The sequence below is a fragment of the Felis catus genome, chromosome D1 (assembly GCF_018350175.1).
Source record: "Felis catus isolate Fca126 chromosome D1, F.catus_Fca126_mat1.0, whole genome shotgun sequence".
In the NCBI taxonomy this organism is placed as follows: Eukaryota; Metazoa; Chordata; class Mammalia; order Carnivora; family Felidae; genus Felis; species Felis catus.
In genome coordinates this window covers 114968502-114994080 of record NC_058377.1, presented here as the reverse complement: position 1 = coordinate 114994080, position 25579 = coordinate 114968502, and the positions used below count along the sequence as shown (strand labels likewise).

Genomic DNA, 25579 nt, shown 5'->3' with positions numbered 1-25579 from the left:
CTCCGGGTCCCTCTGGCGGGACCCGTCGCCTTGGAAGGCTCGGAGTCTGAGTCCAGAAGGGACACAGAGCGGTGCGCAGGGCCATCGGTGGCCGTGCCCGTCCTGTTTGGGCTTTGGGTACAAGCCAAGCCCGGAGCACCAAAACCCGGAAAAGGCAGAAAGGATTCCCCCTACAGATTTCCAAGGGAGTGCAGCTGCCTCAGAATTTGGACTCGTGATTTCCAGGACTGTGAGATAATAAACTGCTGGTTAAGCTACCCAGTCTGTGGTCACTGCTTAGGGTAGGACCAGGACACTAACACACCCACCTTCCCAAGTCTCCTCTGGTGCTGTGTTTGTGTGTAGGCCTGATGGCAGGGGAGAGGGCTGGCCTGGGCTGGACACAGCCAAGGTGGCTCCCAGCCCAGCTCCACCCTTCTGGCACAAGGCAGAAGTGTACATTTCATGTATGTTCCTGCTTGTGCTTTGGAGGGGAAGGCAGGGTGCAAGCAAGGGCTTCAGAGTGCAAATCTAGAGGGGCATGTGGGCAGGGTGCACACATGTGTCCTTGCTTGGAACTAGCATGTGAGAGGTGGCAGGTGGGTGGCTAGTCATTGTGCACTGTGGTGACAGTACTGATGGGGGTACAGTAGGTGTACCTACTGTGGGGGGGCATCAGTAGGTGGGAGATATAGGTACGTATGTGCCTATGCTCTCAAGAGGTACCACCTATATTCAGTTTGGGCCCAGACCAATGGCTCTGGGCACTTTTCTGAGAGCACGTGTCACATGTGAGCACAGGTTGACATGACTGGGTAGGCTGTGCTCTGCCCAGGGATGCCTGCTGAGTAAGCCTTTTTCCCATTGTGGGTGCATATGTTTATTATGACAAATGTTCAGCAGCCCCTGGGGAACATCTGCACATAAAGGTAGGAAGGACTGCCGCCTCTCCAAAAGGGCTCCAAGTTGGCTATAAGCTGCTGCTTCAACTCTTTCTAGGAGGGTCAGCAGGGTGCCCCTACCATTTGGTAACCTCTGCTGGGTAGCGTCCTCACATCCAATGGTTTTTAGCAGGCAGGCATGTGTATGTAGAAGGGCCAGCACATGCCAAGCTCCAAGCTGAGAAGGAGGGGGCGGGGAAGGTGCCTGATGCAGGGTAGTTGCGATGCTGGACCCCACCTGAAGTGCTATCCCAATACTCATCCATCCAGCTCTCAACCTCCCTGTTTTACAGCCAAGGACACTGAGGCACAGAGAGGTTGAGAAGCTCTCCGAAGGTTACGTGACTGATACGCTGGGAGCCCAAGTGCTCAGGTTCAGGCACCTGGCCTGGGGGACGCCCCAGAGGCACTATACTGTAGCAGCCACCTCTCCAGACCCCGACCCGATGGCCAACAGAGAGGAATCACTCCAGAGTCCCCCACCATCCATTCTTCCTTTCTGCAAAGTCATTTACAGGGTTTGTAAACTAGCCCTTGCTTCTCCAGTTGTAAACATAGAAACAACCCTCCCTTGACTGGCTCCCTCTTGGCCACCCCTGCTCTTCCTTCCTTTTGCAGTGGAACCACTTGCAAGAGTTGCCGCTGCTGCTCTGGTGACCGGTCCCATTCTCTTTAGACTCCCTGCGGCCCTCCCCCCCCCCTCCAACGCTGCTGTCCTCAGGGTCACAGGGCCCCCACCTCACTCACCCAGGCCCCTGCTTGATGGACCTTCCTTTTCCTTCCCTAACTTCCAGAAGCTCCCTGCTCCTGGGTTTACTTTGCACATCCCCCAACACACCGCCTTTCTTCAGAACCTACCAGGAACTTCTTGCTTCCCGCACCTGCGCTGCCCCCACCCGAGCCCGAGCCATGGTGGTCCCTGAACTGCGGTCACCGAAGTGGCCTCCTGACCGGTTCCCTTGGGTCTGCCATCGCCGCCCCACGGAGCCCGTAAGCCAGCACACGTCATCCTGGCCTAAATGCTCCTTCTGGGCCCCTAGCGCCTCTGGCCACTCCCCGCACTGGGCCCAGCCATCCCAGCCTCCTTCCCGAGGTCTGGCGGCTTCTCGGTGCTCTCCCCACAGCGGCCCAGCTCGGCCCCTTTGAGGTCCAACCTCACCACTTAACACTGGCTAGTCCTCCCAGGCTCCTGAGCCCCAGATCCTACCCTGCTTTATCTTTCCTCCTAGCACGAGTCAGCTTCTCCCACACCACACGGTGTAGTGATTTACAGTGCTCGTGGTTTCCTGTGTCCGGGCCGGACGCGACGCGGGGCTGCGGTCTCCTCCGGCTGTGGCCAGCACCCGGAGGAGCCCGCGCACGTAGGACTCCGTCAGTGTTCGGTCGGGACAGCAGGCGCGCGGGGCTGGGGGCGTGGCTAGCAGCGGGGGGGGGGGGCCCGGGCCGCCGCGTGGGGGCGGGGCCACAGGCGTGGGGCGGGGCTAGATCTCAGGGGCGGGGTCTCAGGTGTGCCGGACCGCCGCTTCCATTCGCCCTGGGCCGCGGGCGGGGGCTTGGGCCGTACCAGCTCCCGGCGGGGGAGGGCGGCCAGGAACAGCCTACCGTCGGAGGCCTAGAAACCACAAGTTCCTCCAGACACTGGTCTTCCTTGGCGGTGGTCCAGCATTGAACAGTGTTTCCAAAGTCTCGGGGCCCTCGGCTGCGGCGAGCGGCGCCATCCGCCACCTCAGGCTCTTCTTCCCCTCCCTTGTCCCAGTGGTTCCCGCCAACGGGCGGGGCGGGGCGGGAGGGCCCCGGAAGCCGGCACCGTGCACTTCCGGGTCGGGGAGCGCGCGGCGGTGGCGGCGGCGGCGGCGGCCTAGTCGAGGGTGTCGCTCGGGCGGCGGCCGTGAGCGCCCGGGCGCAGCCGGAGGGGCACGAGGTTCTCGGGTACGTGCGGGGCCCGCGGCGGTCCCGGGGTCCCTGCCGCGCCCCGGCCGCGTGGGCCGTCCTCGAACGCCGCGCGCTTTGTCTGAGGCCTGCCCCGCGGTGCGAGGCCTGCGCCGCGCTGGCCCCGGGCGGGCGGCGGGGAGCTCGGCGCGGGCGGGCGGGCGCGGGGCAGGGAGGCCTCGCGCCGAGCCTGGGCGGCTCCTCGGCCTGCGGGCGGGTTTCCGGGTGGCCCGCCTCAGGTCCCCAGTCGCGGGGAGCGCACCCCGCCCCGTCCGGCGCCCCCCCCCCGCCCCCCCCTCCCGGCGCCCCCCCCGCCCCCCCCTCCCCGCCAACTCTGCGTTATCGCTTTCCCCTCTGAGCGAGGTGTGACCCTTTGCCAACTCGTTTCCAGCTCCCGGTCGTCACTGCTTTCGTCGGCAGCCCGAGTGGTTCGCGGGATGATTTCCTGTTAACTTACGTAGTCTTCACAACAAACCCCGGGAGTAGGGGTCGTCCTTCCTGCTCTACAAGTGAGCCGAGCCGAGCCCCGGAGAGGCTAAGTAACTTGCTAACGGGGCGCACAGGTGCTGAGCGCGCAGCCAGAGCGCCGAGTTAACGCAGCCCGGGACTCTGGGGCGGCGCTCTCTTTAGCGGCGCTCATGTTACCCTGTTGTCAGTTCAGGAGACTGCATGCCGTTCTGGCGTCTGCCTGGCGCGCCGCCTTCTAGCCAGTGGTCATACGGGTAGAACGTGAGGCTGAGGTGAGGTTTGACTTGGCACTTAGCACACCCTCCCTGTCCCAGGACCACCGGCAGGCTTCGTGTTTATGGGAGAATGTGGAGTCCGAATAACAGTAGCTGGCGTCTTCCGGTGCATTCTCTGCACCCGGCCAAGTGGCAAGGCTCTGACGGGGCAGGCTTGGCTTTAGTCCTCTCTGCAGCCCCCCAGCACGGACCCTCCGTGGCCGTCTCAGCCCTGCGAAGACCTCAATGGGCTCTAGCTTTTTCACTTCCGTTGCAGTTTGCAGTACCAAGGTCTCCTGTCCTCTGTGGCAGACGGTGAATGGAGAATGACAGCCCTGGCCCGGTGTGCAGTGTTGGACCTGGCAGCCTTGCCCAGGGCCTGGCGACGGGCACTCTTGCTTCCGATCTTGGCATAGGTGCCAGTTACCATCGAAGCTCTTGCTTCCTTAGTGACGGTTGGAACTGTAGGTGCTTTGGGTTCCTGCATTTGAAGAGAGAAATATTTTCTCTGGCTTAATTATTCCCCCTGGATGCCCCGAGTCTAGAGTTTGAGCAGGAGAACGCCAGAGCACCACCAGCACTGCCGAGGGCGGCCAGCAGCCGGGAGGGGGCCGTGGGCCTTCCTGCCAGACAGCTTCCCAGCCTGTTATCTGGAACACAGGGGCAGAGGTAGGGACGGTGCATCTGGGCTGGTATGTCTGGGCTGGGGCTGCTGGTGGGCCATTAGGTCCTAAGCTGGGGTCCCCATTAACGAAGGGTTCTGATTGCAGTTCTGACAGGGAAAGGGCTGTAGGGATCTCTAGTTGTGGTCTCTACCTTGGTATTTGCACAGGTGTTTGCTCTGGAACGTAATTTCAGGGGCCACCTGGGTTTTTTTTTTCCCAGTGTCCTAAGTGTCGCGTGACGGAACAGGAAGGGACGATGTTCAGCCTCCTAATCGACCCTCTCCTGCCCTGGTAGAGCTTTCCCTCCCCAGCAGTGGTGGGAGTACAAGGCCATGGGACTGAACCCCACAGGGGCAGGGACTCAGGGATTCGACCCCATTCCTGGGCTGGCATTTCTGGCAAGTCCCCGGGTACCAAACCCCATTATGGCCTTGTTGACCTCTTCAGGCAGCCCTCGGAGGCAGGCCTCGCCACTGCCCGTTCTAGGTGGACCTGGGTCGTAGTGCACCAGAGAAGCTAGGGGTTGTTTTTCCTTTTGAGCTGGTGCTTGTGTGACACGTCATCAGGGTAAGGATTTGCACCCGGAAAACTGCCCTCAGCTGTGCTGTGTTGTGTCTTCGGTGGCCTCGGGTTACATTTTCTGGTGTCTAAGGGTTCACTGGAAGGTCTACGTGTGATGGTACAGTCGACCCTTGAACGACACAGGGATTGGGGTACCCGTCCCCATGCAGTCCAAGTGCCACATACAACTTTTGACTCTGAAAACTTTATTGTCAATAGTCTGCTGTTGACTGGAAGCCTTACCGATGACAGAAACCACTGGGTGACACGTGTTTTGTGTATGTCACAGGTCATGTTCTTATAAAGTAAGTTAGAGAAAAAAATGCTGCCAAGGAAATCCTGAGGAAGGAGAGCACATTTGTAGTATGGTACTTATCCAAAACTGTCACGTGTAAATGGCCCGGTGTCCTTCAAACCCGTGTGGTTTGAGGGTGAGCTGTATTCACCCCCTTGTGGGGCAAGAAAGTGTGCTGCACACAGCAGGGGCGGGGTAGGTACTGGAGCAGCTGTCCCAGGATGACTTTGTGGAATCCACGTGTGGGAACGCTCACGACAGTGGCCAGAGCGTTCTAGGCCCTCTTCCCTGAGCCCTGAAGCCATTGTGCCCACAGAAGTGTCATTCTCCTGGAAGGTCTGTGGCATGTCGTGCCCCCATAGTCTGTGTGCCTCTAGCAGGAGTCACAGCCAGGACTTGTAGGACAGGCTGGGTCCCTGCTGTGTTGCTGAGTCACCAAGCACCGAGGGTGCAGACCAGACCCTTTGTTGAGTGGGACTGTGGCCATTTCTTTCTGTTTTTTTTCTTTTAATTTTTTTCTTAACGTTTATATATTTTTGAGAGACAGAGACAGCGACAGAGCACAAGCAGAGGAGGGGCAGAGAGAGAGGGAGACACAGAATCCGAAGCAGGCTCCAGGCTTCGAGCTGTCAGCACACAGCCGGACGCGGGGCTCAAACTCACAAACCCTGAGATCATGACCTGAGCCGAAGTCGGACACTCAACCGACTGAGTATGGCTCATTTTCTTAACCTTAGAGCACTAAGTACGAGAAAGGTGGTAGCTTTAGGGGGGTAATAACTCCACAAAACCATCTCTTAATGCATTATTTTCAGGTGGAAGCAATATAAGGCAGTTGACAGTTTCATCACGTTAACATGCCCTCACTGTTTTAGGAAACGTCATCCTAGAATCTGGGGCTTTGTTTAAAAAATTTTTTTTGAGTTTATTTATTTTTGAGAGAGAGCGAGCATGAACAGAAGAGGAGCAGAGGGAGAGGGAGACACAGAATCCTAAGCAGGCTCCAGGCTGTCAGCACAGAGCCCGACACAGGTCTTGAACTCACAAACCACGAGATCATGACCTGAGCCAAAGTCGAATGCTTAACCGACTGAGCCACCCAGGCGCCCCTAGGATCTGGGGCTTTGTTAGGGAAGCTAGGTAGGCACTCTGGAATCTGAACCTGACCTTAGCCCCACCAGGAGATTGTTCTCTGGGAGCATCTGTACAAAGGTGGTGGTGATAGCCCCTCTCCTGGGTGCCATGGTGCGTGTGAAGCTCTTGGCGGGTGGCCCATGGCCCGTGGGAGAGAAACCTGCACGTGGGATCCGCGAACGAGAACCTTGCCTGGCGCTCGGGCATGCTGGCCTAACCCAGCTTCCTGCTTTGCCCCTCTGCCTTCTGGTCTTTTGGGCGACCCCTTTCCTCTGACCGTGGAGAGTGGACTTGGCCCAAAGCACACTGTGCACGGAGAGGGTTTTCTTCATTACGTCTTAGTTAAGTGTGTCCTCCAAGAGTCATCTGGGAGACGAGGTGAGTGTGTTGTTGAGAAAGGAGCCCTTATTTGGGCTCCAAAGTTGGAGGCCTGGTGAAGGAGGTGGATTGTGTCTTCTGCGTTTGCAAGGTCGTTTGTCTCCGTCTTCTGTGTCATCTTTGCAGCGGTCTTGCAGAGTAGGCAGGACAGGTGTCCCCACTTGGAGATCAAGAGCCCGAGAGCAAGTGGCCATGGTGGCTGAGTGGTGGAGCCCGACCTCCGCACTCCGTGCTGCTCTTGGGCGGTTGCGTCTCGCCAGTGCCCTGTGGATGCTCTCGGGGTGAGGTCAGAGCAGCCCCGGCTGACCCGCAGCCTCCCAGCGGTGGTCTGGTGAGCCGAGGTTGGGCTGGCCAGCTGTGGCTGAGAGTGACATGGCAGGGGATGCAGGGAGGGGGTTTTGTTAGTCACCTAGGCCCTTCTGGCACCTCCCACCCCCCTGCATCAAAAACCCCGCTTTGCCTCAGCTTGTGATAAGCCATTTCATTCGTGCCCGGTGTCAGGATTCTTCAGGAGTGTTAAGGTGTCGTGGGTGCCTGACTGAAGAAAAATGTTGCCAGACTGAGCTAAATTAGGTCCATTATAAATTGAGATTTGACTTTGAACATCACTCTGTAGATGGGAATCGTTATCTTTTTTTATACGTATGCACAGCTTTGTGGTTAGAATTGCTTTGTTTCTTTGTTTTTGTTTTTAATTTGAGAGAGAACCTTAAGCAGAACCTTCATGCCGGGCGTCCCACCACCCTGGGATCATGACCCGAGCGGAAATCGAAATCAAGGGTGGGACGCCCAGGCCACTGAGCACCCCCACGCGCCCCTAGAGTTGTTGTGTTTGTTCTATATCTCACGGCTTGGCCTCGTGTCTTACAGATGAACACGTCACACTGGAGTGACTGTTGGGTTTGCAGATGGGGGGAGTGTTGCATCCTGGGACAGTTAGGAATTACCTGACTTTGGTTAATTTCAGAGCCAAACGCCAATGTCTAGCGATGGATGACGACAGCCTGGATGAGCTTGTGGACCGAAGCCCAGGGCCAGATGGACGCTCGCGACTCAACCCTGCTGTCCTGGCCAGCAGCGCTGGTGAGCAGGTCCCCCACTTCTCCCCCGGAGGTGGGCCAACGGGTGTTGGAGCTGGCGTTGGTGGCTCTGGGAAAAGCTGGAGTTCCCTCTGGAGGGTTGTTTACTGGTGTTAATTTCAACTCTCAGTCTTTGTTAAAAAGTTACTCTTTGCTTTTAAGTTGGTTAGTGATACATTTTATTTGTGTCGGGATAGATGCTAGTGGGGAAGAATGTGCTTTCCCTGCATCTGTCCCCTTCCAGCCCACCTTCCCCAGCCCCACCTGGGCAGCTATGCTTTGGCTGGTGCCTGGAGCACCTCCGTGCAGCTCTGAGCCAGCCCTGGCCTTTTGCTGCCTTGATTGTGTGACACTTCCCCTGGGCTTGTGTCTTCGTCTCTTTCGCCTTAGAAGACAGCGGTGACGGCAGCAGTGGCAGCTCTGAGGATGACACGGCCAGTGAGCGCAGCTACAGCACCGACGGAGAGGACGACGGAGAGGACGAGGAGGGCGGTCTGGAGGACCAGTCCGGTGAGAGCGCTAGCGTCTGAATGGCTTCCTGGTATTTCCTCTTGCAGGGGCAGGGACAACAGTTCACCCAGCGTTGTTAGTGGAGCCCGCTGAGGGCCGTAGAAATTACGAAGAGGCTCCTCGGCCGCTCGTCGGGCCTGGCAGTCCCCTAAGGCGAGCCCTCGCTTTGGTTGTCATCCTCTGCGTCAAGAGTTCAGTTTGACGACACAGCCTCGCAGGCCTCTTCCCTGGTGACGGCAGGAGACTCAAATGTCTAAGAGGGTGGAGCATCACGAAGTGGGGTCTTTCCAGGACGAGCACACGGGGGGGCGGTGCACTTCGTGGCCCCAGCTCCCACACCCGCAGGTACAGGGCAGGGTTAGCCTAGCTGAGGTTCGCTGGCCCGGGGCCACCTGGCCAGGACTCTCAACAGGTCAGTGGCGTCATCTGTGGTTTGTTCTCGTTCTGACCAGAGCCCGAGAGCGCTGGCAAACGCAGGAGATGACTTCATTGAGGAATTCACAGCGCGGGTTTCCTGGTTGGCATTTGTGCCCTTCAGCTGCTGCGCAGGGAACGTTGCTTGAAGCGACTCTGGTTAGGCTGACAGCGCCTCCTTCGCTGTCCCTCCTAGCTGCCCTGGCTGTGCATGGCCTGCAAGGGCCCCAGGCCGGACTACCCTGTCCAAGACCAGCTGTGATCACCTTCCTCTGAGAGAGGGCACGTGTGGCCCTCTGCTGACAGGGTGCTGGACTTTGGAAGTTTGGCTCATGGCTGCTTTCCTTCTGGCATAGTCATGAAGTCAGGAGAGGCATGGTCTTAAAGCAAATACCATGATCTGTGTATTTGACTCTGGCTCCCGTGGTTATCAGTGTTAGAATGTTCCAGAAAGGGAACCTTTCATGTTTGCGACAGTGCTCATGAGGGACCAGGACTGAAGTGGCATGAGCCAGTGTGAGTTTGCAACTTTGTGTGTGTTGGTGACCTATTCTTCCAGGATTAGATTTTTTTTTTTAATTTTTATTTATTTTTGAGACAGAGAGAGACAGAGCATGAACGGGGGAGGGTCAGAGAGAGAGGGAGACACAGAATCTGAAGCAGGCTCCAGGCTCTGAGCTGTCAGCACAGAGCCTGACGTGGGGCTCGAACTCACAAACCATGAGATCATGACCTGAGCCAAAGTCGGACGCTTAACCGACTGAGCCACCCAGGCGCCCCCCAGAGTTAGATTTTTTTAATAAGTTTTATTTTTTTCCGGAGAGAGCAGAGCGCTAGTGGGGGAGGGGCAGAGAGAGGGCGGAGCCCAGACGCAGGACTCAAACACACAAACTGGGAGCGAGATCATGACCTGAGCTGAAATCAAGAGTGGTACACTCAATCGACTGGGCCACCCAGGCGCCCCCAGAGTTAGGTGTTGAATCCTGTACACAGGGATATGAGATCCTGCCCGAGTTTGCAGGTCACGACTACTGCTCTTCTGCATGTTCCCCAAGATTGAGTCGGGGCGTCGGTCTCAGGCACAGACAGTCGGCGCTGGCAGGGCTGAAGCCAGAAGACATCCTCCCTCGAGCAAAGGTCTGAGGGCCTGTTGGATGCCAGAGAATCTGGGCAGGGCCCGAGGGAGCGCAGGAGCCAGCTCGGCTGGGGTCCCTGCTGCTCCTGAGCTCACCACTTAGCAGCAGATACAGTGGCACAAAGAAGTAGTTATAATAAGGGTAATACGTGTCAAGAGTGGGTGTGCAGGGGTGTCGCGGGAAGGGCGCTCTATGGCCCTGGAGAAGCAAGAGACTTCCAGAGAGGCCCCGTCTAAGCTGTGATCTGAAGGACAGGAGAGAAGGAGATGCGGGACCGGAGCCTGCAGGTGGCGAGGAGCCCCAGGAAGGGAGGCCGCGGGGCCCTGGGCGTGGCTGGCGGGCCTGGAAGCGTGATCGTGTGCCCTTCGGTCTTTGAAGCGAAAGAGGTGCCGTGTGGGAAGTGTGGTCAGACCTTGAGAAGGGAGTTTCCTACAAGGGCACTTCCTGCACCCCTTTAGGCCTGGCCCTTCCCAGGGGTGCTTTTTCTACTTGTTGCTTTTCTTGCTCTAGTGTTTGTTCCTGAAAACCGCTTGACTGCTGTCTGCTGAGTTTCCAATTTAAGTATTATCTGCTTAAGTCTTACCATAAAACCTGAGGACTTAGGGCTCTGATCTGCGTGTGGCCTGCCCCCGCTCCCCAGGCTGCGCGCTCACGAGCGCCACAGGGAGCGCTGCAGGGAGCCGTCGTGGACGAGGGAGTGTGAGTCACGGTGGCCGGCTCCGGGCACGGCCCTGGGCCACTCCAGTCTCCTCCAGCGGGGACCATGCCCTTCTCCGGGACCCTGTGTTCCTCAGCACTCGGGTTTTCAGGCCCACTGCCCACTGCCAAGCCAGGCTGGCACCCTCATCTGCACTGTCCTCGGTTTGCCCCCCCCGACTGGTCAGGAGCACCTCCAGCAGCCCCTGAGAAGGGGTGGGCAGAGGTAGATGAGTCGGGGCCTCACGCATCTGCACGAGTGTCCACCCTCATCAGTGCTGGTCACTGTCCCTCAGAGACTTCGGAGGCATTGCTCTGTGAGCCGAGGTGCTGCACAAGGCCCAGGTGGCCCTCAGGTGGACAGTTCTTTGCCTTTCGGAATTCAGTAGGAAGAGCCTGGTCACCTGGCTTTGACCTGCTTCTGCTTCCTTGGCCCTTTCCAGCAAAGCAGGAAAGCAGAGCAAAGTCCCGTGTTCACGCAGCTTTCTGCCTGGCCTTTTCCAAAATTTTGTACGTGCCAATTTCATTAGTTTCTTTTCTTTTTTTTCCTTGCCGTGTAACGAATCGTCACCAACCTGGCAGCTCAGGACAGGGCGCTCACTGTCTCCGTGTTTGCGGGGCCAGCTGTCCAGGTGTGGGTTGCTGGTCCTTCGCGCAGGTCTCACCAGCTGACATCAAGGGGTCACAGGGCCACGATTCCTGTCTGAGGTTCAGGGTCCTCCACTGGGGTCACTGCTTGTTGGCAGGATCCAGATCCTTGCGGGGGTAGGGCTGAGGTCCTGACTGCTGGCCGGCTGCCGGCCGGAGACTGTCCTCACCGTCCGCACGGCACGTCATGTCAGCCGCGGGAGCACATCCCCCTGACTTCTTTCTCTGCAACCATCTGGGGAGCATGGCTGTTAGAGGAGTCACCTGAATAGTTTGAGCCCCCAGGGATTGTTCCCTCCGCCATGCAGAGGGAATTGAGTCACTTGGTCTGTCCACACTTCAGTGGATTGGATGGGGAGGAGTGCTGGGGCTCGTGAGGACCCTGCCTGCCACACCTCTGGTGCAAGTGAATTCGGGTCTCTATTTTAGTGGAATTTGGGAGGGAGAGAAAACTAAACACATGTGTCAACTGCTGTGCTGAACTCAAAGTGTCTCCTTTTCTCCTGGTCAAGTCCCAGCCTTAGAACTTCTCAGAAACTGATCAGAACTGTTGTGGCCAAATTGCCTAGTTAGGGATCTATGTTCCCTACATCCCCAAAGAAAGAAAAACGAGAGCTGTAAGAGAGGTGTCGCCCGGAGACAGATGGCTTGTTAACATCATGTTTTGAGAAGGGTTTTGGGGTCACGTGGCGCCGTCTGGAGGCTGCTGTGCCGAGCAGGGCCACGCAGGGAACCCAGTTGTCAGAAGGGGGTGGCCCCTGGGACCTGCCCTGATCGTGAGGTTCTGATTCTGCCTCCAGGTGGGGGCTAGAGGAGCTGGTATGGCCACTCAGCCAGTGTCACATCCCCTTAGCTTGGACACAGCTTCAGGGTGAGGTGCTCGGGGATGGTTACACTGGGCAGGGCTGCAGGAAAGGGATCTGTCCCTTGAGTGTGGGGTTTGGAAACACACTTTCCTGAGTGCAGTCGTGGGCTGCGTGCTTCCAGTGTCCCGGCTCACAAAGTTGTGCTCCTTCTTTCTCAAGGTTCTGAAGATTCTGAAGAAGAAGGAAGAGAAGGAGGAGGCTTGGAAACGTTAGTGGCCGTGGCGGATACTCAGGGGACGTTGGAAGCCAATGGCGCATTTAATTCTGATGACGATTCCGAGAGCTGCCCGATTTGTCTCAATGCTTTCCGGGACCAGGCCCTGGGGACACCGGAGAACTGTGCCCATTATTTCTGCCTGGACTGTATTGTGGAATGGTCGAAGGTGAGCGAGGCTCTGAGGTTCTTCCTTCAGGATGGCCTCTCTCCGTTGACTTTTTGTTTTCATTAAGTTTATTTATGGGAGAGGAGCAGAGAGGGGGGGAGAGTGAGAGCCCCAGGCAGGCTCTGTGCTGTTAGCACAGCCCACGAACTATGAGATCGTGGTCTGAGCCGACATCGAGAGTCAGGCTCAACCGACCGAACCACCCGGGCACCCCCCTCTGTCCACTTGCAAGTGACCCTGTCAGTTGCTAGCCTTTTGCTGGCGCTTCTCTCTCCCCTACAGTAGAAATTGGGGCCACAGGGTTGGGTCCTAGACCGGTCTTTGCTTTGTTGGTGTGCCGTTGGGGTTGCTGATAAAGCTCACTGTGGGTCATTGGATGAGGAGGATTATTTATGGGTTGGTATCCCTGGGGGACCTGTCTGCAGAAATCCTGAATGACCTGGGCGCAGTGTGTGGCCAGCAGAGTCAGCCTAGTATGCTGTAGTCTCACAAGGTGGGGTCATCTCAAAGAGGCAGAGAAAGCACGCGATTCAGTTTGGCAGTGAGTCATAACCGGCAGTGAAGGGAGCCATCCTTGAAACAGTTGAAGGGAATTTACCAGAAAGACACGGTGTATTTCGTGATGAATTTTAGAAGCAGGAGCCCCCTTGTATTAAACTTTCTACCGTGAGACATTTCAAAGAAGTAGAACGGTACAGGAGGAGCGGTGTGGGCCCCCCACCCCCATCTTCAGGAACCGTTAAGTCTGCTTTCCGTGTTTTGTCTCATCCTCTCCCCCCTCCCCTGTAAGTTCACCAACATGGACGGAGTGTGAGGGTGGCAGAGCTCCATGCCACCACCTCAGCGAGATTAACAGCAGCACCGGAGCCTCTAGCCCCAGCCCTGCTCCCCGTTTTCCCAGAGAGCTCAGAGCGTCTCCAGCGGGAGTTTGTGTGACCCGTCCGCATGGCCACGCGGCTGCTGGCTCCCTGTGGTGTCTGTCGATGGAGGGCTTCCCCGTCCTGATGCCACTAGTTCCTGCTCTGTGGCGCTGGATCCATAGCACACGTCAGATCAAGGTTTAGGTTTTTGTGGCGGGCAGAGCCTTGGAAATGGAGGAACACCACCAGGTGGTGGTTGTCTCCTAGTCGGTGTTGTACTGGAATAGTGTGAGGAGAAAACAAAGGTGTAAGTGTCACGTAGGAGAAATTATCGTTTGCAAGTAGTAAGTTATCGATACAGATATCTTACCGAGGAGCTGCTGTAACGTGGAGTTCGGCAAGATTGCCAGACACAAGATTAATACAGATTAAAAGTTACAGTATACGTAGAAGTAAGTCCTGAAAAGACACGTGAGACCTTTAGAGAGGTTTTCTAAAACCTTTGAGACTGACTGAAGAAAGCACTTTCTGGAAGGGAAATCCCACCTCAGAGAGATGGCAGTCATGTACAAGTTCATTGCCACCCTAACCAGAGCATCAGGGCCTAGCAGGGCCGTGAGATTCATAGAGGAGAGAAAGCAAATGCCAAGAATTGGCAGTCCTTTTGAAAAAGGGCAGTCGCGTGCCGGCTGTTAGGATCTGTACAACTCCGGTGAGTATACCAGGTTGGTCCGGGAATGGAGACCAGGCCCCGGGAGCGTGGCGGGGACTCGTAGGGACAACCACACACGGCAAACAGGTAGCGTCTCACACTGCGGGGAGCGGGGCTCTCCAGGCATGTGGGAGAGATGGAGAGGAAGGGGGCCCGCTCGTGCCCCCCCCCCAGGATTGGAAGTTAGCAAGTGGTGCTCTGAAGCCTTCGTGGGAAAATGCGGGAACTGTCGGGACAGGGAAGGAGGCTTAGCGCAGTGTAGACCAGAGACCCGGGAGGATGGGAGCCTCTGGACCTCCCAGAGTGGAGGTGGTGTAACGTGTCCAGCCACGTGGCTCATGCACCGTTGCCCTGTGAGCTGGCGAGAGGATGGGAGTCCGTCTGCGCAGACCCTGCTCGGGTGGGTGGGCGGCTTGTCTTTACCCGCCGCGTGGGACACGGCACGGGAACCGGCGACCACCGGCGACCGTTCGGACGCACCTGCTGGTGAAGAGTGGGCGTGTGCTGCTGGAGTCCCGGTCCTGAGGGCAGGCATCTGGAGCCCCAGGGGACGGAGCAGGGGTGGGTGGGAGGGGCTGGAGGGCTTGGGTGCTGACCACACAGATGTCAATTTGTCAGGTTTCGAGTGCATGTTGTTGGGTATGATCTGCACGATAGAGGTATTTTAAAACAAACTTCTACGTGTCCAAACCGTATTAGCAAAGAAGAAACATTTGTCACATTTGATGGGCAGCCGGCCACACTATGTGAAGAAATACCAGCATTTACTAAGAAACAGATGTTGAGCAACCTCGTGCACGCGGAGAACCGCGGCCCAGGGGGTAGGGGACGCAGAAATGGCCAGCATCCTGGCTGGCCTGGCTGGAGGCCAGCCCAGGAAGGCCCCCATCCCGCTTTGTGCCTAGCATTTAGCACGTGCGTGCCACGCGTGCGCGTGTGTGCGCATACGTGCGTGCATGTTACGTGTGCGCTCACAGCTAGCCTGCCTTCCCTCCTCCCCAGGAGGAGAGCAGCCCTGCACGGTGGAGGTTTGTCTTTTGGCTTCGCTGCTGTGCTCCCAGCCACTCGGCACGGGGCACGTGGACCGTAGAAAGTAGATTTTCAGTGTAAGACGAAGTTCTCGCTTCTAAGGGAATGTTTTATTTTGAATGTGGTATTAATCGTGAAAACGATCCTATAGGATCCCGATGCAATTTTTATTTCTTACAGAATGCCAATTCCTGTCCAGTCGATCGAACTATATTTAAATGTATCTGTATTCGAGCTCGGTTTGGCGGTAAAATCTTGAAGAAGGTAAGTGCAGATGCTGTGCTAGAGGGCCCCTCCCCACACCTTATCATGTTGGTCCCTGTCTAATGGGAGAACGTGCGCTCACAAGCTGATTTGCTTTCCTGAAGTGAGTAAATACTGGTTAAGTGCTTTTGAGAAACCCGCAGAAGTGTCTAGAGCGCGAGCAGCGGCCAGAGGGGTGTGCTGTCTTGTCGACGGGCCCGCGTGCTGTGGGCGGTGCAGCTGGCGTGTCCCTCGCACTTCCTCTCCCCCGCTCCCACAAGCCTTCTCTACAGCTCACAGCTTCTCTTCGGCCACGACAGCCACGGGGGAGGCCAGACCTGGGAGAGGACGCCTGCTGTCTCGGGACCACGCATCTGCTGGTGCTGGGCCGGGGCGGGGCCGTGTGCCAGGGGGCTGGGGACAGGAAGTGGTTCTCCTTTGTTCTTTGGCTCGTCTGCTCGTGAGAGGCTTGAAGGGCCTGTTAACGTCTTCTGTTGCTGAGGAGAAACGTTACAGAGACTCGAGGACCCGCCTTCGACGTGTGTCGTGCAGCTAGCCATAGACCTGCCGTTTTATTTACGTGGCGCACAAAGCCATAGATGCGCGGGGACTTGGCTCTTCGTGTGCAGATTTCTCGTGGGCACAGTGCTGGGCTGGAGGTGGCGGCTCTGCTTCTGCTCGTTCGGGCCCCCGTCACCTGTCCCAGACACTGTCCTCCTTCCCTGGAACCGGGGCCTCCGTTTCCGTGTAGCCGGTCCTCACCTACCTGGAGCATCTGCCACCCAAGTGCATGTCCCCAAGCCCTTCCTGTGTGTGTGGGGACCTGGGGGGTGGGGAGTCCGGGGGGCACACCGGCTAGTGCAGTTGGGGAAGATCGGAGAGTGACTCCAAGTCCAGTGCAGACGATGCCGGAGGCTGGGGAGGCCCCCGAGTCCCATCCTGGCCCCGAAGTAAAGGGCAAGTGAGCGGTGGGGTGTGTGACCTGGGGGTGCTGACGCGGACGGACGGAGAGAAGCGCGGAGGCCGTGTTGTTCCGGGGCGCGGGGAGACGGGCAGGGGAAGGAAGCGTCAGAACACCCTGTGCGTCTCAGGCCCTGGATCACGGAGTCTTGGTGGTCGCGCCTCCTCGCCTGCCCGTAGTGGGCTGTTCTCCATGCGCAGCTGTGACCACCGCTGCCACGGCGCAGCAGCGCACTTGACCGCCACAGCCACGGTTCTCGAGAGAATGAAGGCCTCCGGCTTTTATTCTCTTCCCTCTTCATGTCTCCAGCGCCGCTGCCCTGGGTGTCCCCACCTGCTTGGTCTGCGGGACCTTTCCATGGGTCGTCCTTTGTTTTCCGTTGGGTTCGCTGTTTCTCTTGGCTAACTGCCTGCACGTGGTTGCCGTGTGCACTTTGCCCCAGAGCCTCCGGGCCCACGGAGCCTGCGTGCGTGTCGCGAGGCGGCTCAGTGTGCTCTGCACCGGCCCGGCAGCCGCGCCTCGGATTTGGGCTCCGCTTGTCGCTGACCAGCGGGGCTTCTCTGTTTCAGATTCCTGTGGAAAACGCCAGAGCCGGCCGGGATGAGGAGGAAGACCCCACCTTTTGTGAAGTGTGTGGCAGGAGCGACCGGGAGGACCGGCTGCTTCTCTGCGACGGCTGTGACGCAGGGTGAGCACGGCGGCTTCCGAGGCAGACGAGGCCTTCGTGCCCCGGTCCCTGCCGAGCCCAGCCTCTGAGACTGGAGTGTTAATGTGTTAGAGGGAAGTCCTGCAGGGCTGCTTCTGTGCTTCGTACCCACAGATCTTCTCTGTGATGCTCAGGGGGACCACGCCCCCCGGTATTCAGAACGCTGAATCCCAGGCCGCTGGTGGGTAACCAGCAGGTCTCCCAGGCTCTTTTATTCCCGCTATATTTATATCCTCTACCCGTTCCCCCAAGATATTCTAAGGAGACTCACAAAGATGCACGTGACGCATCGAGACTGCGAAAAGGTGAGGGGCATGTGAGAGATTGGGGCTGGCGGCCCAGGGAAGGGCTTGTGCAGGAGCCCTGTTTTCTGTGAGGGCAGGTGACCCTGTGTCCAGCAGGCCCTGGCTCCTGGGAGCCTTTCTTGGGCCTCCTTCCAGCACAGGAGGCATTGCTGGGTGTCTAAGGGATTTTTCTGCCACCAGGCTGTGGTGAGAGGGCTACAGAAACTTCTCCTTTGGGGCACGAGTGGCAGAGAATCCCGTGAGGCTGGCAGGTTTGGAACTTTCTCTTGGGTAACAGGTAGCTCCTTTGAGGCCTGGACTGAGAAGCAGCAGGAGGTAGGAAGTGTCAAGCCCTGGTGGGCCCAGAGCTGGCTCTGGAGGCGCAGAGTTTATTCCCTTTGACCGCTGACCGGAGCCCACCTTCCGGGTGCCTTCCTCCCCCAGACAGATGCCATGTGCTGTGCGTTTTGTCTTCCTGAGGCACCTCCCAGGGGCCTCCCTCTCCAGTCCCACCTGCTAGGCTCAGATACGCGCGGTCTGGTCTCCCTTCTTGCGAGGCTCTGCCTGTGCGCGTGCTGGGTCAGTGCTCCAGCGTGGGGTCTCTGGGAGTCGCCTGGTCTGACGGCCCCCGCTCACTGGTGGCTGTGAGTCTGGCAGACAGGAGAGTGCTGCCTTGGGTGACAGAGCCAGCGCCCTGCTCTTGCTGTCCCTGTGCTAATTTACTGATGGGACTGAGTGCAAGCAGGAAGCTGAAGAAATGTGGTTTCGTAGGGACCTGGGGCCAAGAGGGTAGCTTAGCCCTCAGAACTCTGCTCACACCTAAAACAGATCCTTTCCCGGTGTGTTCGTGGCCATTCTGGGCATGTGAAGGAAGGGCCTAGGACAGCTGGATGCTGCAGGAGAGGCCATTCGAGGTGGGAAGAAGGCCTGCCCGTGGCCCTTGTCGCTAGCCCTGCCTCTGCAGCCCACGGCCCCCCGGCCGAGTGCTAAACTTGGGTGTCTTCTGCTGGCCTTGCGGACAGCACTCTACAAAAAGATGCTGATGGAGCTAAACGTTACGGCTCTTTAAGTGTAGGTCTTACGTGTCCAAACGTTCTCAGGCTGTTAATATTTGCAGTCTGCTCAATTTGTTTTTTTAATGTTTTTTTTTTTTTTATTTTTGAGAGAGAGAGAGAGAGAGAGTGGGAGAGGGACAGAGAGGGAGAGACAGAATCCGAAGCAGGCTCCAGGCTCTGAGCTGTCAGCACAGAGCCTGATGTGGAGCTCGAACCCATGAGCCGAGAGATCTTGACCTGAGCCCAAGTCAGATGCTTCGGTGACTGAGCCCCACAGGCACCCCTGCAGTCTGCTCAGTTTTCGTTAACGGTTGTTTTTTAACTTAAAAATCAAGTCTGAAATTACTATTCTTCTGAAAATAGAGTCGTAAGGTTTTCTGTAGATAACAGGAACATGCCACATCCTTTCGTTGTTACAGGAAGTAAGACAGAGAGGACCTCTGATTTTTTAAACTTCTCTGTTTAACATAGAGGGGCAGTCACTAGGGAGACAGTTGACATCACCGCATCACGTAGCCACAGCTGTCCTTGCTGGGTAGGCGGTCCATTCTCGGGGGCTGTGACTGCTGGGCAGAGCAGCATGCCTGGCACGGGAGCTATGCCCCCATCCTCGTGGGCATCTTGTGGCCCTCACTGGGTGTGAGTCTACCCCGTGGGGTGACTGTGCTGGACGTAGGCTGGCCGGGTTGGGCACCCGTCACACGCACCAGTGGCCTCTGCTTGAGGCCCTGGAGCTTGTGTGAGGAGAACGTAGGGTGGCCCGTGTTGGATCCTTGGAATGCTTTGTGAGATTTTGTTCCCGAGACCACATAGGGGAGGATCTTCTGAGGCTGGAATCCACTTGGGGTTTTGGGGTGCTCCCTAGGACTTGACGCTGGGCTGAGTTACACTCTAGGAGGAGCCCCCTCACCCCCATCCCTGCGGTTCTCATGTGAGGTCCTGGCGAGGGGTTCATGGAGTGAGGGCTTCCACCTGGAATTCTGTGTCCCTGGCTGCTCGTGTGCCAGCACCGTGAGCAGTACGTGGTCTGTAAGCGGAGTTGAGTCTGCCCTCGTGTCTTTGGGGCAGGGTGTCCGCGTGGGGTTTTGCCTGGCTCGGGGCTGTGTGGGGTCTTGGGATGAAGTTTGGAGCAGGCTGGCGCAGGTGGCCCATGCCAGCGGTGACTCCTCCCAAACTGCTTTCCATGAAGACTGGATTGAAGCACCTGGAAAACCACGGTTAGGCTACATTTCCATTTGCTTTCAGCAGACAGAACCTTTCTTTTTCCCTGAGCTTCTCAGACTGGAGTATGAAGTGTAAGGTGTCAACGTTTGAAACTCTCGGGGCTGCTGAGTGACAGCCGGGTTGGGGGAGGGCAAGCTGATGTCTGCTAACCGGAGATGAGCCTCCAGCCACAGGCAGGCGCCAGATCCCTGCCACGGTCAGTGGCAGAGCCCCCACAGGACGCAGTGGCCCGGGTCAGGTGGCCACTTTCTTAGCTCGGTCCGTCCACGTAGCGTGCCTCCCCTGCAGGGTTCAGGGGCTGTCAGGGCCCCTTTTGGTGAGCAGAGATCCCCGGCATGCCCCCGGGAAGGACTGCGGGAGTATCACCAGCCTGCTGTCTCCCTTCTGAGCACACCTCTGGGTGGGCTCCAGGTGCCTCAGGGTCAGGCTCTGGGGAGGCGACCCAGGCTGCCAGCAGCACCTTCTTGCTGTGTGCTTGTGGTGTCCCCTCTGCTGGGGAGAGGGAGCTCGGGGTCCCTCTCTTTCCTAAGGACCTGGGTCCACGGTGCCCACCCTCATGACCTCATTTAATTCCCCCCTTCCCCAGAGGCCCCATCTCCAAATATGGTCACACTGAGTGTTTGCTTTCAGGGGACACAGTCCAGTCTATAGCAGGGTGCACGGCGGCCTTGGGCACATTTGGATGACTGTTGTGTGGCTCACTCAGTTACGGCAGGGAGACTGACGCTTGTCTGCCACCCTTGTGTTCCGGTAGGTACCACATGGAATGTTTGGACCCTCCTCTCCAGGAGGTACCAGTGGACGAGTGGTTCTGTCCCGAATGTGCTGCCCCTGGAGCTGCTCCCACCGCTGGTAATGTTTCCTTCTCAGGCAGGGCGTGCTGAGGGGGGCGGGGGGGCTTCTCGTCTTGTGGGAGAACTTGCAGGGCTCTCCGGCAGGGCAGCCCAGGCTCCAGGGGGATGCCCCCCGCCTCCCACTCAGTCCCCCTGCCAGGATGGGGGCGTGGCAGCCCCACATCAGTCCAGGGTTTTCTTTCTTCCCAGATGCAGGTCCCGTGAGTGAGGAGGAGGTCTCCCTGATCTTGGCTGACGTGGTGCCCACCACCAGCCGGCTTCGGCCTCACGTGGGGAGGACCCGTGCCATTGCCAGGACACGACAGAGCGAGAGAGTCCGAGAGACCGTGAACCGGAATCGGATCTCCACCGCCAGAAGAATCCAGGTGGGTGCGCACGACGCTGTGGCTGCGAGGCTGCTCCTGGTTCAGCCCCTCTGGGTGCTGCCCGCCCCCGTCTTGGTGCACCTTGGCTGCCCAAATGCTCTGGGTGGTGGGCACAGCAGAGGGGTGCGGACGGCAGGGTGGGGCCTGCGAGGGCAGCAGCGTGCACCTGCAGGCGTGTCCTGGCTGCCGTGCGGGGAACCGAGCCCGGCAGGCCCAAGGGAGCAGGAGCAGAGAGCTGGTCTCTTCCAGTCCACAGTCCTGCAGGGAGGGCCCCATGCCGACCCTTCCAGCCTCCCTCCGGGTGTGCGCCCCGTCTGTAGCAGCACCAACCAGGGGCAGCAGTGCCTGTCACAGGTCGGCGTGCTCACCCAAGGGGGCATCAGCCGATGGGGAGGGGCGGAGGACTTTGTGGGGGCTGGTGCCCCACGCCATCACCCGCTCCTGTGTCCACCTGGTGCCCTGCATCTGGCTGCTCTTTCCTCTCTGTCCCTCGATCTCTTCTCTCCGGTCCCCAGACTGTGCCGGCTGGCTCTGCACCGGCACGGTGTGCTGACTCGTTGGCACTGGCTGTGCCGTTGGCTCCTTGCAGCCTGCCTGGCCCTCACTCTTTATTCTCACCCTGAACTTGCTTCTCAGGAGCACACCCCCCCCCCCCCCCCCCCGCCCCGCCCCGGCCCGGCCCCGTAGTGCCCACAGGAAGCTCTTGGTGGCCGTCTGGCTTTTGCGGTTAGCCTGGCGGGGGCGTGTGTAGGGTTGACCCTCGAGGGCTCCCCGGCAGGGCTGCCCAGAGTCCTCACGGGACACAGCGGGCGGTATGAACAGCCTGAGGGCAGTCGCCTTGCTGACGGCACCCTCCTTCTCGTGTAGCATGTCCCGCGGTACCTCATGTCTTCTCTGCTGGATGAGACCATTGAGGCTGTCGCTGCCGGTCTGAGCACTGCCGTGTACCAGCGCCCCGTGGAGCCCCGAGCCCCCGCAAAACGCAGGAGGAGAGCAGGTAAGCCCGGGTGTGCTGGCTCGGCGAGGGCCGCACGCTCGCCCCACAGGGCCTTCCCCTGGAGTCCCTCCTGCCGCCGTCACCTGGGTTTTCAAGTAGCAGAAGTGGCACACGGACGTCTTGTGGGCCAGCTGGGTCTGGTCCGCGTCATCCTTGCGAACGCCCACTGTGGGCGGTGAGGTCCCTGCGGCCGTGCTCTCTGCGTGCGTGTCGGGGCTGCTTGGCCTTCGTGTCGTTGGTTAGGAAGCTTCTGGAGAATTTGGCAGAATTGCCTTTTCTTTTCCCTAAATGCCACAGTAGATCAGGAAGACCCCGGTCCTGGACTTTGCTGTGTGGGAGCAATTACAATGATTAATTCATTGCTTTCTTGCCACGTGTCTCCAAGCTGTGCGTTCTTCAGTCAGCACTGTGCTCCCAGGGGCCCCTTTCCTTCTCTCCATCACGTGTGACCAGTGCGGCCTCACGGACACCTGTCTTATTCACGGCTTATGATCCGAGGTCTTTAAAGTCCACTTCATCGAGATAAGAATGTGGTGTGTCCGCTCCGTGTGGTTCCAGGTTTGATAGACGTAACGTCCAGCTGGCTTGGCCCTGCCCGTCCCAGCCCCTCCAGCCAGGTCCCAGCCCCGCCAGCCGGGTCCCGTCCTAGGCGGGTCCCGTCCCAGCCGGTTCCCGTCCCAGCCCCGCCAGCCAGGTCCCGTCCCAGGCAGGTCCCGTCCCAGCCCCGCCAGGCAGCCCTGCTGTCCTCCTCAGCACTGGGTGTCAGTTTGGTGTGTTTTCAGACTTCACGTAACGAGACCTTTGTGAGGTGCTGAATGTGCTCCAGCTTAGCGTGTGTGGTTGTGGGTGCCAGTGGCTGGCTGGCTTCTGCTTGTTGAGGGAGCCCCCCCCCCAAGTCTGCCCCCCCATACACGGAAAGGCCGCACTTTGTCCCGTTTGCTGTCCAGGGTCGACTTTGTGTTGTGATCACGGCCGTGGAGGACAAAGGCGCGAAGTCCTGCCCGTTCGAGTACCCGTCTCCTGTGGGCAGGGTTTCATTTCGGGTCAGCGCAGGACCCGGCTGCCGGCTCATTGGGTAGATGTGCGTCCCAGGTCGCGTAGCACTTTGTACCCTGTCGGCAGTCTGTGAACCAGAGTGCTGCGCGTCCTCGCCCACGCAGGGACCGGGCGGCGTGTGTCCTCGCCATGCCAGTGAGCTTTCTTGTGACTCGGTGTGTGTTGGACGTGCCCTGTGTCCCCCACCGTCAGGGCGGAGACCCGGTGCTGTCCCAGCTTCCTGCTTGGGGCTGTGCTGGAGTGGCCACCTGTGTCTGCGTGCCTCGTGTGGCCTCTCCCCTTTTTCGGGGATGCTCTCTCCTGTCCGCCGGAGCAGGACTCACAATAGCAAACTGAGCTCCATGCGAGTTCTCTGCCAGGGGTCGGTCATCGCTCCCGGCTATTGGAGCTGGGGAATCCACACCACGGTCATACCGTCCCTGAGGTGTTCCTCGTGTCTCCCGTCTGTGTCTCCTTGTGTTAGAAACTCGACTCCTCAGGGCCAGCACCGCGCTTGCTCGCTGATTCTCCATTAGACAGTGGCCTCAGGGTCCCGGCTGGGTCGTGCCAGCGCCGAGCAGGCAGGACTGACTGCAGGGGTTCTCCTCCGTCCCTCGCATGCACACCACCGAGCCCCTGGCGTGCACTCTACCTGTGTGCGGGCAGCTGCGTAGATCTGTGCTGCGCTGGTCCTTTTTGCCGTTTGGGTTTTCTTTTGTTGGCTTTGCTAGTGAGTTTTTTAATGCTTTTTATAGACTTCTGCCAAAGTGGTGGAAACATTGGGACGAACGAGTGGAGTCCCCACGGAGCCAGCCTGGCCTGGCCTCCCTCTCCCTCACTCACCTGCTCCCTCCCAGGAGCCCTGGAAGCACGGCCTTTGTGTCTTGTCTTTTCCTTCCTTCCTTCCTTCTTTTCTTTTCTTTCTCCTTTCGTTTTTAAAAAAAAATTTTTTTTAATGTTTATTTGCTTTTGAGACAGCGCGAGCAGGGTAGGGACAGAGAGGAGGTCACAGAATCCAAAGCAGATTCCAGTCTCTGAGTTGTCAGCACAGAGCCTGACGTGGGGCTTGAACTCACGAACCGTGAGATCATGACCTGAGCCGAAGTTGGACGCTTAATTGACCGAGCCACCCAGGTGCCCCATGTCTTTTTTTTAAGTTAAGCACAGTATCACTGTTGCACCTGAGGAGGAGAACAGTAATTCCTTAACCCCATTAATCTGTTAGTATTGAAGGTTCTAATTGTATCGTAAGTGAGGTAGAATTTTTAAAAATAGTATATTTGAATCCAGAGCCAAACAAGATCCACGTTGCACCAGCAGCTGTGCCTGGTAAGTGTCCCTGTGTCGTCTTGTTAGTGGGGTTGCCCGTACGCGCTGCTCCCCGGCGGGCAGAGACCGCGGGCCGCTGGTGGAGCTGTGCGTCCTTAGCTCTTTGCTTTTGTGTTTGCCAGCTGCCCGGGGAGGGGGCGGGGGGGTGGGCAGCAGTGACTGCTGGGCTCCCTGGCTGCGGTCTCTGCGCTCCGCGCTCTGCTCAGACCCGCGCTCGCACCGAGGAAGGTGCAGAGAGCCTTTGCTCCTGGCACTGGCTGCCTCCCACTCCTGCGGTTTTTGTGGGCAAAGCACTTAAGGCGTTGGCTTGTTTCCTTTATTGACCAGTTCTCAGAACCACCGCATGACTAGTAGCCTCCTCAGCAGCGATCACGATCGCTTAGGATTTTTAGCCCCATCGTGAACTTAGGGAGCTAGATACATTTGATGCGTATTAAAACGTACGTACGCCATGAGGGCCGATCCCTCTGTCTCCTTAGAATCCCCTCCTTCCAGGCTGAGGTCCCTGCGGTTTTCCAGGGGGTGTTGGAGTGTCCTAGAATTAGGGTCCCCCAAGCCCGTGGTGGCACCCCTGAGGAGACGGACTCACCTGAAGCCTGGGTGTTCGTGCACTTTAATCTCTAGGATGTGTTACTGGAAATACGTGGCGGTTTTTAAGTCTGTTGGAAGGAGTCCTCTGGGCAGATCAAGCAGACACAGATCTTTCGTTGCATTTTACTAACTTGGTTGTCAGGGGGTTTTTTGTTTTTTGTTTTCCCCCCATTTAATTTTGTTTCATAATGATGTAAAATATTTACTGGTGACAAAAGTCAGATTTACAGATCAGAGCAAACTCCAGAGTCACACTCTGTCCTTGCTGTGCGCTGCGTTCCCTCTCTTGCTCCTTTGTGAGGAAGCACTGTTTTTTCATGATTTCTCCATTTACAAACCTGAAGCCACTACGTATAGTTGTCTGCGTGCCGGGTCCTGGCAGTGCACGCACGTCCGTGGAGGGGGACACGTGGGGTGGGGTGGGGTGGGGGCCTGAGGGCACACAGTTAAAGCACAGACTCTCAACGTCCTCTTTGTAGGAAGACGGAAGAAGGTGTCGGGAAGAAGGAAGACCCAGTCCAGGTCGTCTGTGAAGAGCAGGGGCTCCGGGACGAGGTCTAAGAAACGCCAGGGTCGTGCTAAGAAGAGAAAAGGGAAGAGGTCGAAGGTAGCCCCTCGGGTAGCGGGGTGGGACTCGGACGAGGCCTCCTTTCTGTGTTTACTTAGAGTCGCTGATAAACATGACCCTTTTCTGCAGCAGAGAGTACAGGTGGGGCTGGGACAAGAGTTTTGCCAGGACCCTTTGGAGCTGGGCATCCTGAGGGAGGGGTCGTGTGCAGCTCCGGGCACCCCAGAGGTGGGCCCTGCGGGGTGCGGAGGGGCAGACAGGCCAGAGGGTGGGGAGCGGACGCCGTCCCAGGCTGTTCCTTACCCTCGTTCGCGTGTCTGCCGCGGGCCTTCTGAGTGTGTGCGCGCCTCCCCCGGTGAGCGCCCGCCTGTGCTGTGCGTCCTGCTCCGTGGTGTCTGTCCTCACCCCAGCTCCCGGGCTGGACGGTTAA

At 58.1% G+C, this 25579-nt stretch overlaps 1 protein-coding gene across 10 annotated transcripts in view; it reads left to right on the top strand.

The window, feature by feature from the left end:
* Positions 1–2694: 2694 nt before the first annotated feature.
* The window catches only part of PHRF1 (PHD and ring finger domains 1), a 30328-nt gene continuing 7443 nt past the window's right edge, over positions 2695–25579 (top strand). For 2 of the 10 annotated variants that reach the window (XM_045039759.1, XM_045039757.1), the window contains exons 1-11: positions 2708–2849; positions 3241–3358; positions 7572–7687; positions 8077–8193; positions 12113–12336; positions 15118–15201; positions 16711–16829; positions 20165–20262; positions 20454–20629; positions 21497–21626; positions 25061–25188. In XM_045039759.1, the coding sequence (XP_044895694.1) occupies positions 7594–7687; positions 8077–8193; positions 12113–12336; positions 15118–15201; positions 16711–16829; positions 20165–20262; positions 20454–20629; positions 21497–21626; positions 25061–25188 (1170 nt within the window). In that variant the 5' untranslated portion in view covers positions 2708–2849; positions 3241–3358; positions 7572–7593. The other 8 variants (XM_045039756.1, XM_023240254.2, XM_045039760.1 and 5 more) reach the window with 7 other exon arrangements.